Here is an 11,429-nt window from a genome sequence, read left to right as displayed (position 1 = left end):
ACACGGACAACTAATTAAATTTCATCAAACAAATAGTATGTGTCTGTTTTCAGCTATAAACTATTATATCCATATGTTAGCTACTACCAATCATTGAACCAAACATACCTTTAAAATACGTATTCTCATAAAATAACTGTTTTCTTTTTGTTTTAAAAAATTACGAAACAATTTTGTTAATATACACTTGTATATATTTTGACAATTTCCGAGTCTTTATTATTTATAAGTGCATAAGTGATATTTATATGTTTTTTTAAAAAAAAAAAATTCATTACATGAATTAAACATCCGCGTTGAGAAAAAGATGATCCAAAAAGCGAAGTCTCGACCAGTTATGTTTTAAATTTAATCCAACAAAAAACATAAAAAAACATATATTGTGTATATATATATATATATTGGAAAAAGTCATTTGTGAGCTCTTTTAGAAAATATTACTTATAAAAGGTTAATTCTTATATAAATTTTAATCATAATTACTTTTCAAGAAAAAAAAAACCGAAAAAATAAATCAAAGATCATTAGTGTCTCGATAACAAATCCCTAGATTTTATTGATTTAAATCAAATTGGTATAATACAAAAAAGAAAAAAAATCAAATTAGTAGTTTAACAAATCAAAGGATCGTTGTTTGATCTTATAATAATCATTTGGTAGTACTTACGTAATTGGAAAACTAATACTAATAATTAGCCCACTAATGGTTACTACATAATTAACATAAATAGAAACCACCGTCAACTTCTCTGATCCAATCCACCGCACGATTTACAAAGTCATTAAATCCAACGGCAAACAACTTTTTTGTTTATATTAAAAGAAAAACAAAAATACACATTGTTCTGGTGCTGCTAAAAGAGAAAACCGAACCGAACCACGAAAACAAAACGACACGAAACTCCTCTACACGCACTCTTTCTCTCTCTATATCGTCGGCCATCTCCATTACCACTCTTCTTCGGTCTAGAGAGAGAAACAAAACTCAACTGAACTTCTTTCAGCGGCGAGTTTTAGAGAGAGAAAGTGCTGCCATGGCGAGAGGATCTCTGGCGATGAAGTTATGGATCTGCTTGGTTTTGGTTGTTGTGCCTTGTCATTCATTTTATTTACCTGGTGTTGCTCCTCAAGATTTTCTCATGGTAATATCCCTACTTTCAACTTTTAGCCTTAGATCTTTGTTTGATTGTTTTTCAATTATCTTTTGCTTGATGTTACTTTTCTTGGATCCGTGTTTCTTTTGTTATGATTATTCTTGTTATTGTTTCGGATATTGATTGTATACACTTGAATTTTATTAATAAAGCTATAGTAATTAGGTTAGTAGAAGGTTTTATAAGTATTTTTGAATGTTTGATGCATGTTTAGTTTACTGCTGGTAGAATAAAAAATTGAATTATTCAATCAATATCAAATGTTTTTTTTCAATGAGTGAAGTTAATTTAACTGTTTCACTTTAGATCTGCAACTGAACTTGTCTTTCAGCATTCAACTAAGCTTATTAAATTTGCTTTTGGCTTGTAAAACTGTCTTCGTGTCACAAGAAAATGCGTGACAATTATATTTCTAGTATAAAGAAACAGCTTTATACTTTCACTTAGAAATTAAGCAAATTTCGTATTATATATAAAGACGGAAAGCTGAACTTTTAATCGTAAATTAACACCATAAATGTTTTGAATCTGTTTATAAGGTCAAGGATTTTTTGAGTGAATTTACTCTCTGTTTAACTTTGGATTTTGAATCTGTTTATTTCTTCTTATTCATAATAATTATAAAGGTTTAAACAAATGTTGCTTCAGTTTCATTATTGTTTTTTGTGCTGTAAGTGGTGATGGTTGGCTGGCTGTTAGAACTACGGCCATGTTCATGGAATGGAATAGCTATTCCATTTTATTCTTTACTTTTCGAGAGGAGCATTTATTCCACAAAATCATGGAATAGCAATTATAGAATAACTATTCCATGAACCAAAGCAAAGAATAGTCATTCTATACAGAATAGCTATTCCATTTCGCACCTATTCCATGAACCAAACATTGCCTACTAGTTTTTTATGCCCATTATACTTGCTACAAATTACCATCAAAGTCAGTTTGTTCATTGCCACTTCTTTAAAATGTTTATATGTTTCAAGTTTTTGATGCCTATTATACTTTATTACAAATTACCATCAAAACCAGTTGTTCATTGCCACTTCTCTAAAATATTTGTATGTTTTCTATATCTCATGCCCGCCTTCCTTTTTCACTAGATTTTTATTTTTAGAAAAGTGGTTCGTGTTGAAGTTTCTGAAATGAATGATTGGCACTGCAGCTTACCTCTGCTTGCAAGTTACTTGTACACTGAGGAAGGCTCTTGATTTGCACTTTTAAGTGCTTCACAATGGATTGCATAAACAAAATTTGCCTGACCTTTCTATCTTACATGTTTGAGATGTTATGGCATTTCAGCCTAGCTCTTATAATTCTTCGGTGTTCATGTTAATTTAATTTTGGCCTATTGATTGACACAGGGGGATGAATTGAAGGTGAAAGTAAACAAACTGACTTCTACAAAAACACAACTTCCTTATTCATACTATTCCCTCCCTTACTGTCATCCAGATCGCATAGTTGATAGTGCAGAAAATCTTGGGGAAGTTCTTCGTGGTGATCGCATTGAAAACTCTCCTTATGTGGTAAGTTGGCTTCTTAAGTAACTTGGTATTTCTCTCTATGTTGGTGCTCTATTTTGGTTATTCTGTAGCTAACAGAGGCTTTTCATCGCAGTTTAAAATGAGAGAACCCCAAATGTGCAAAATTTCATGTCGAATTACACTTGATGCAAAAACTGTAAAAAAATTCAAGGAAAAGATAGATGATGAATATCGGGTGAACATGTGAGGCATTTAGTCGTTGAGCTTTCAATGTTTATAATTTTGTCTTGTAGTTTACGCAAATAACATCTTATTATGAGTTTGGATCTTTGTCTAATGAATCTTGCTTCATATCTAATAGGATCTTGGACAATCTTCCTCTGGTTTTCCCAATTCAAAGGCCTGATCAGGAAAACTCTATAGTGTATCAGCATGGTTTTCATGTTGGTCTCAGAGGACAGTATGCAGGAGTAAGTGCTAGACCAATCACCCTCTACCTAGATGGTTAATGGAAATTGTTGTCATGCACTTATCAAGCTGTATTTGTTCTTAATGTTCATCAATATTTGCAGAGCAAAGAACAAAAGCATTTCATACACAATCACTTGGCATTTACTGTCAAATTTCACAAAGATGCCCAGACAGATGCGGCCAGGATTGTTGGATTTGAAGTGAAGCCATTCAGGTTGTAACTTTTGCTATCCAAGTGAATATATATCAACCTACATTAATAGTTTTTTTGCCATGTCTATTTTTTATTCTGAGACCTTGTTATTTTGATACATCCAGTGTCAAGCATGAGTTTGAAGGTGAGTGGAAGAATGAGAATACTCGTTTATCAACCTGTGATCCCCATGCAAAACGTTTGGTTACCAGTTCAGAAACTCCTCAAGAAGTGGAGGAGAACAAAGACATAATCTTTACTTATGATGTTGAATTCCAGGTCAGATTCCATACCATTTTCAATGGATTGTTCAAACAAACTGTGCTATTTCAGCTGTTGCCTCATTGTTGCAGTTCTGTTACTTTGTAGGAAAGTGATGTGAAGTGGGCATCTCGGTGGGATACTTATCTTCTGATGGCTGATGATCAAATTCACTGGTTTTCAATTGTCAATTCATTGATGATTGTTCTTTTCCTTTCTGGGATGGTGGCTATGATCATGTTGCGGACACTTTATCGGGATATTTCCAAGTATAACCAACTAGAGACCCAAGAAGAAGCCCAAGAAGAGACCGGGTGGAAATTGGTCCATGGTGATGTTTTCAGGCCTCCAACAAATTCAGATTTACTCTGTGTATATGTTGGAACAGGGGTTCAGTTCCTTGGTATGATTCTTGTTACCATGATTTTTGCTGCACTTGGTTTCCTTTCCCCTTCAAACCGGGGTGGGCTGATGACAGCCATGCTGCTCCTTTGGGTATTTATGGGCCTCTTTGCTGGGTACTCTTCTGCTCGTCTTTATAAGATGTTCAAAGGAACAGAGTGGAAGAAAATCACCCTTAAAACAGCTTTCATGTTTCCTGCAACATTGTTTTCCATTTTCTTTGTCTTGAATGCTTTAATATGGGGCGAGAAATCCTCGGGGGCAGTGCCATTTGGAACCATGTTTGCACTGGTATTTTTGTGGTTTGGTATCTCAGTGCCACTAGTCTTTATTGGTAGTTATATTGGCTTCAAGAAGCCAGCCATTGAAGATCCGGTGAAAACTAACAAGATACCTAGACAGATTCCAGAACAGGCGTGGTACATGAACCCAGCTTTCTCTATTCTCATTGGTGGAATTCTCCCATTTGGAGCTGTGTTTATTGAGCTCTTCTTCATCCTTACCTCAATATGGCTGCATCAATTCTATTACATATTTGGTTTCTTATTTATCGTCTTCATCATCCTGATTGTCACCTGCGCTGAGATCACAATCGTGCTTTGCTACTTCCAGCTGTGCAGTGAGGACTACCTTTGGTGGTGGAGGTCTTACCTGACATCAGGTTCCTCTGCACTTTATCTCTTCCTTTATGCTGCTTTCTACTTTTTCACAAAGCTTGAGATCACAAAGCTAGTGTCTGGGGTCTTGTATTTCGGGTACATGGCGATCGTCTCGTATGCCTTTTTTGTCCTGACCGGTACAATTGGCTTTTACGCCTGCTTCTGGTTCACCAGGCTCATCTACTCATCAGTGAAAATTGATTGATTGACTGATGACTACGTTCGTTCTGAATGCAATGACCTATTTGATTACACACAGCGAAGAACTTATACTTCGGTCAGGGTCCAAGATATGGATTTTGCTGGTATCCAAAAAGTTGCCATGATTGGGATTCCGTTTTGAGTTACAAAATCATAGAAATTGTTATTATTAGCCTTTCCTCATACAGGTTTGTCAGGTTAGTTCCTTATTTTTGTTTTGGTTTTTATGCGACACTTGAGAGGGTCTGTGGAGCAATCACCCTTTGAGAACATTTGATGTATTATTGGTGCTAGTTCTGTTCATTCAATTTCTGTATGCAATTTCTTCTTTGTAATAGGAAATATGGAAGTGATTGTTTCCCTTGTTTTCTCTAAGAATCTGCCTTCTTGTTTATGATTCCTTTTGTTGAATTAGATCAGAACCGTTTTACTGATAAACAGAAGCTTGGAGGAAATTTCAACATGTAAACATCGAATTATTCAAGCCCTTAGACATATTGCTGTGGTGATTTATCAGGGAGGATAACTCTTGCAAAAGTAATGGGTAGTCTATCAATGAAAAATTGAAGAGGGCATTGATTAGTTTATCACTGAAATCCTAATTTGAGTTGAGCTGGATCTTAAATTATGGAATTGTTGTGCATATATCCCTATCATGGATGCATTTTGATTAGAATATATGTTCATGAATATTATTGTTTTGTTTTGAAGAATCTGAAAAATTAAGAAATTTCTGGTTTAAAAATTAAAGAAGTTAAAACACAATTGAAGAAATGATTGTATCTTGGTAAATTATGATTTCAGACCTAAGCAGATTTTTGAAGAATAACAAAAATCAAGAAAAGAGAAAAACGTCAATACAAGAATTTAACACAATTCAATAGTGTCTATTGAGTTTTTATAGGCGAGAACGTAAATTATTTTTTTGCTCCATTTTGATTCAAAAGGTAAAGAATTAAGAGCTAATTTGTAGCAGTCAGAAATTTATTATCCAAAAACCGAAAACCGTTATAAATTATTATTCATAAACCGATTTAATAAATAAATAAATAAAACATTGCAGCAAATCCTCATAACGTGTTGTCTCAGTAAAAGAAATTAACCAAAACAATGTATCATCATTTAAGCACTGGAGTAAGAAGTACATACACTTTACAGCAATTGCTAATACCAAATTAGTAACTTAATCATGCGTCAAATGTGATTGATTTGCAGGTGAAAATCCTGATGTGTTTCATAAATCAGATGAAGAATCCACTATTTAACAGTGTATTCATCAAGAAGATTGACAAAACTAACAAACCATTGCAGTATCGGCAGAGACATCAACCGAGCCTCGCTTCTCTTCTTAGTACCTAATCCAAAGAAAACACAATTAGGAAACACCAAAAAAGACCGAGAAACTCAGAAGTAACCTAAAATTGGCAGCAATAATTAAAATGTCTACAAGCAGCTAGCAATCGCTATTGGATGTCAAATAAAATGTCCTGAGGCAAGCAAGTCGGTTAAAAGAAAACACAAATGGCAGAAGTACGTCTCATTATAAAAGTGTTTTCCAAGGCATGAAACTTATCATCTCTCAACTGGAATATAACTGCAGGACTTCCCTCAGGTCAGAAATAAAATTCTTAACAGATGGAATGCATTACATGATAAAACATAGCATCCTCAGAAAGGATTAAGATTTAAGAGAACTGAAAGGGAGCACATGCCAGCCAACAAAAATCGAACGACAGCTTATGATAAGATATTTAATTTCCAACATCAATTGTGACTTAAAAAAATTGAGAGAAAATTATTATGATCGGAATATTTTAGCCCGCCATAACATATATGCAGAAAAGAAAACAAGATCCATCCAGCTATAGGTTTGTAAAATTAGATGGAGTTAGTTTTCAGAATGAAGTTGAATTTAGATTCACAATGGCATAACCGACAAGGTACCTGAAAATGATTAGGAAGATCAAGAAAAAGAAAATTGATTACACTTAGACCACAAACCTGATTATAGATAAGACAAATTCAGAACATAAACATGCAAAGTTTTATCAATTCCCAAAGCAAATGAAGTATTCCGGAACAGATATTCATTTCAAATAAGTGAGCTGTACTAGACACCTAATCCAGAGGCAAATAACACAACAAAATGCAAGAATTACGAATTATCATCAAGTATGATGATGGTTCAAACAGAGTTGAGTAAAAGAGAACCATGGCAAGGACTAGATTTAACAAGCAGGTTATTCATCACATCTCATATTTTTTTTACCAAAAACCAAAACTTGACTACTAAACGATAAACTCTCAGCCAAAGAAATAGATGTAAACATGACCATTTTGTTATCTTTTCCTTCTCTTTTTCTTCTTTCAACTGAAAACAGAAAAGCAAAAGGAAATATACCTCTTCGGCAAATTTTATCAATATGGTTGTCCGAGGTCGTTGCTGACCCTCCATAGGTACAAAATGAGCTGTTACAACAGCTGGAAAACCTGCACTGTCCAAGACACCCTTCAAAAGGAAAAAGAAAAGGCACACATAAGAGCTTTTGTAACTGAGAAGATCAATCAACAGATTCAAATCTAATACACCACCTACCCTCACTATTCCTGCAACAAATGCTCCACAGTTAAATGTGCCCATGTCCTTTGGAATGGAAATGAATCTGATAATTGTTAAAAAAAATGGAAAGAAACAGAGAAAGAATGTCAAATGAATCAGCTGGACCATGACTTAAACCCACTAATGCAGCTACTTGGAACAGAAACTGTCATATTATGAACAACAGGCATAAGAGAATAGTTACCTGTTTACCAGAAGCTCCTTCTCACTGATCATGTATTCATCTTCATGTTCAGTGCCTTTCTCAAGGGAGTCGGCTACCTAATTTAACAATATAGAGGCACTAGTTACACACTTAAATTGAGTATTACATAAGCTAATATGCAACCTTTGCCTTTTAAGCATAAGCATACTAAAATCAAGAAAGGTGCATATTAAACAGCTCAAAGTTACAATGGCAACCCATTTCTATCTGGAGAATCACGAGTTTCAGAGTTCAGACCCAGAATTCAGACCTTTCTCATCCATTCATCGGAAGAATCATGGTCTTTTTATATAGAATTATAAAAGAAGCTGAAAAGAGGAATAAATTGTTTCGAAAATGCTATCCTACTATTATTTATTATGCAAGAAGATTGTGATGCATACAGATTGACAATCATCCCTGTGAAAAGTAAACAGGAATCCATCTTTTGAAATTCCTGTACAATTTAGAAGTGTTTTTATGGAATATGAAAAGGTGCTAACCAGAAAATGGCAGGTAAAAGGGTTTGCATACAGAAGCGCAAGACCGGAAAAAGACAACCAGAAGGGTTGACGCCTCATAAAACTGAAGAATGATTCTTTTGTCCAACATTCTATTTTCAGATATACAACAATTAAAAAAAAAATTAATCAAACTGGTGAATGTAAACTTACTTTTCCAAATAACACTTTCCATACTGTGCTGTGAACAAAAGACAAAATACCCAACAATCTAGTTTCCCTTCTATTTCCCTGCAGCATCAAGAGAAATAACCATCATTGCTGTTAGAACAGGCCATATGCAAATAAATTTCTATGGAAAGATAACATTTAACTTAGTTGTGAAAACCGAATCACACTTCCAAGATCAAATATGCAGAATCACTGGAATGGTTATAATATAACATTGATACTAGAAAACCAACGCTGCCACCAGCTACCAACTGCAGGTTACTCTTAACAGGAGGAAGATATTTCCTCGTATTAAGGAAAAAGACACCGCCACAGCCAAAGGCGTATCTTTGTTCTTGTGTGAGATTATGCTCACTTGTTGGAAGCGAAGAAATGATAATAAAACCCTAATACACTTATCATTATCCATAGATTGTCAGAGGATAAAGGATTGGAACAAAAATTCCAATCGCAGGAAAAAGAGATGCTTCAGGCGTGGGATAAAAGAAAAGGGAAAACAAAAATATAAAAGATTTCACCATTTAAAGATATAATCGCCTCAGTGCTTGTGCAGATTTTTTTGACATTCTGTGTAGGGCCTTATCACATTGGAGAAAATAAACAACTAATAGCATTGCAGAAAGTTCAGAAAGCAACATATTTAGAGTAAATTACCAAAATTGTCCATGGCATTAAAATATTTCACAACATAAACAGACAAGAGGGGGGGGGGGGGGGAGGGGGGGCATAGGCAAAGCAGATCCCTAGAGATGCATAACTATACCCCTGCAGAAACAAACTTAATTTATTTTTTCATTGAGCCAAGTAATGGATGCAACCCCATTTCCAGGCATCCACAAGCTGTCCATTCATCATACACCAGGATACCCCACTACGTGCACAACATGATACTATTAACAAGATCCAATAGTGAGGGACTACAACAGCCCAACGATCAAATTCATAGATTTGAATGCTAGATGCATTGATACCAATTGCAGTAGGAATAGGATACTTTTATGACAAAAGACAAAATGGGGATCAAACAGCAATGTTTCAGGGGCTTTGAACATTCATTACACACTGCATTACAACTAGCTTACAAGTTGAATGGGAAATTCATCACCTCACTTGCTGGATCTAAATTTGATAACCCAAACATATAACAACATACTCGGGCCATTACTAGAGTAAAGGTAACCTGTACATCTGCTGCATTTGTATAAAAATGGAAAAGGAATGTAACTACCATGACCGAAAGAACCTTCTAACAACAAAAAGAGTTTCTGAGAGCAATAATCAACCTACAAATGATAAAAAAAGTTTTTCTTGAATCTATAATAAAGTTCATATAATAAGAATCCTAAATGAGTAAATTGCTTTAGCATTAACCAACATTTAACACTATGCCAAGTGCCAACAGGTCCACTATGTAAATTGACGGGGCATTGTGCCCCCTTGCTGCTATTAAACTGGGTTGGTCTGCCTGGTCTAAATTGCCAAGTAGACTTTATCGACAACCGTACCTTCTCCCTGTGGCAAAGAAGTTCAAGGACCCGAGCTCCAACTGCATAGCCTGCATTCTCTAGCCTGCTCCATTTGCACAAAACATATAATGTCACAAATCATGATCATAAGAGGCATACTAGGAAATAAATAGAGGCACCATTTAGTTGCATCATTTATAATTTTAATTTTTAATCATATTCATGCCAATTCCTCCTGTGTATCCTGCTTTTTTTTTTTTGGAACTGCCTTTCTCATTTCTATTACTCCACCTTCCTAAATCAATACTTAGTTGGATTAGAAAATTATGTTTCGTGTGTAAATACTGAGTTTAGTAGAATAATTGGATTCCTTAAAAATAATTAAAGAACTAAGAGATAAAATAGATTGTGATCAATATGATCTGATTGCTCCTCAAACTACCTCAGCAACTAGAGTCAAAACAGAGATGTATATTACAAGGACCGAAAAGAATAGTAAACTCACCTTCTTTCTAGTTCAGCAATGTTATCAACCTGTGTTTGATTGTACTGAACAAGCTCCGAAAACAAGAATGCAAATGCACTCAAACTTACCTGCAAATCACAAACAAGTTCCGCCATTATTTTTTTAAGAAATTTAATAAACACAGCAGCAATAGGTGAAATCACTGGAATAAAAAAATCGACAGTTCAAATTACATAAAACAAACTGAATTGAGAATTAAGTTACAGACACACCCTAACTACACAACCTAATATGAGTAAGATCAGGAAAAAAACACGAAAATGAATCTCCATAAACCATATAAATAAGATAGAAAAATTCACAAATCTGATGTTAGAGAGAATGAGAGTAGAGTATATTAGATTACCTCTTGTTTACCCTTGCTGAGGGGTTTGTCGAGGACATTTGAGTACTGCTTGATCTTGCCAACTCCGATCATTTTTTTGTTAGTTTTAACTTCAAATTAGCTTAAACTATTTTTATTATCTTTCCCTGTGTGTTGATCAAATCGGAGTAATTTTTTTTATTTGAGCAAGCTTGTGTAGTTAGGTAGTGGTTGTGTTTGGAAGCTGAGAAATTGTGAGAAAGTTAGTAGTATTAATCTACCGCAGCACATTTCTACTTTTACAGTTTTACTGTGTGCCTTTTGAAGAGAAAATACATGGTCACGAAATAAGTAATATTTGAAAATTTCAAAAATAACCTCAACATTTAGTTGTTATAACGAATCAGACTCAATTCAGAAAAATTAAACAAATGCTGATTTTTTTTTTAAAAATGCTTCAAAAATGAAACAATTTAGGAAAATGTTCCCAAATTGATAACAAAGGGCATAAATAATTAAAATTGAATTATTTTTACAGTTTAGCAAAAAATATAAATCAGAATAATTTCTAAATGTAATCATCTGACCAATAAATAAATCAAAAAGTAAAACTTATTCCTAAATATTGTGATTAATAAAATAAAAAATAAAATTAATTATAAATTATTAAAAATATTAAATTATTATACTTATTACTTACTAAAGCATTATATACATATACCGATTATTACTCAACATCTCGTCTTCCCCATGGAAGACAGCCTCAACAACTCGTCTTCCATGGGGAAGACGAGCTCTGCAGCTCGTTCGTC

At 34.2% G+C, this 11,429-nt stretch overlaps 2 protein-coding genes across 2 annotated transcripts; one reads left to right on the top strand and one right to left on the bottom strand.

The window, feature by feature from the left end:
- The first annotated feature begins 844 nt into the window (after positions 1–844).
- LOC126656167 (transmembrane 9 superfamily member 8-like) lies at positions 845–5,219 on the top strand. The gene is made up of 7 exons (XM_050350672.1): positions 845–1,142; positions 2,516–2,680; positions 2,772–2,881; positions 3,000–3,108; positions 3,211–3,323; positions 3,428–3,581; positions 3,672–5,219. Exons 1-7 carry the CDS (start codon positions 1,035–1,037, stop codon positions 4,827–4,829), a joined length of 1,917 nt encoding a protein of 638 aa, XP_050206629.1. The 5' UTR covers positions 845–1,034; the 3' UTR covers positions 4,830–5,219.
- Positions 5,220–5,923: 704 nt separating this feature from the next.
- On the bottom strand, positions 5,924–10,917 carry LOC126665777 (uncharacterized). Its single transcript, XM_050358685.2, has 8 exons — positions 10,660–10,917; positions 10,293–10,381; positions 9,827–9,890; positions 8,304–8,381; positions 7,630–7,706; positions 7,422–7,488; positions 7,227–7,334; positions 5,924–6,180 (listed from the first exon to the last, which is right to left on the bottom strand). The coding sequence occupies exons 1-8, from the start codon at positions 10,729–10,731 to the stop codon at positions 6,151–6,153; spliced, it is 585 nt and encodes a 194-aa protein (XP_050214642.1). The 5' UTR covers positions 10,732–10,917; the 3' UTR covers positions 5,924–6,150.
- Positions 10,918–11,429: the final 512 nt, after the last annotated feature.

Source organism: Mercurialis annua, linkage group LG1-X (assembly GCF_937616625.2).
Source record: "Mercurialis annua linkage group LG1-X, ddMerAnnu1.2, whole genome shotgun sequence".
Taxonomy (NCBI): domain Eukaryota; kingdom Viridiplantae; phylum Streptophyta; class Magnoliopsida; order Malpighiales; family Euphorbiaceae; genus Mercurialis; species Mercurialis annua.
The sequence above is the reverse complement of the archived record's forward strand: the minus strand, read 5'-3'. Positions and strand labels throughout refer to the sequence as shown.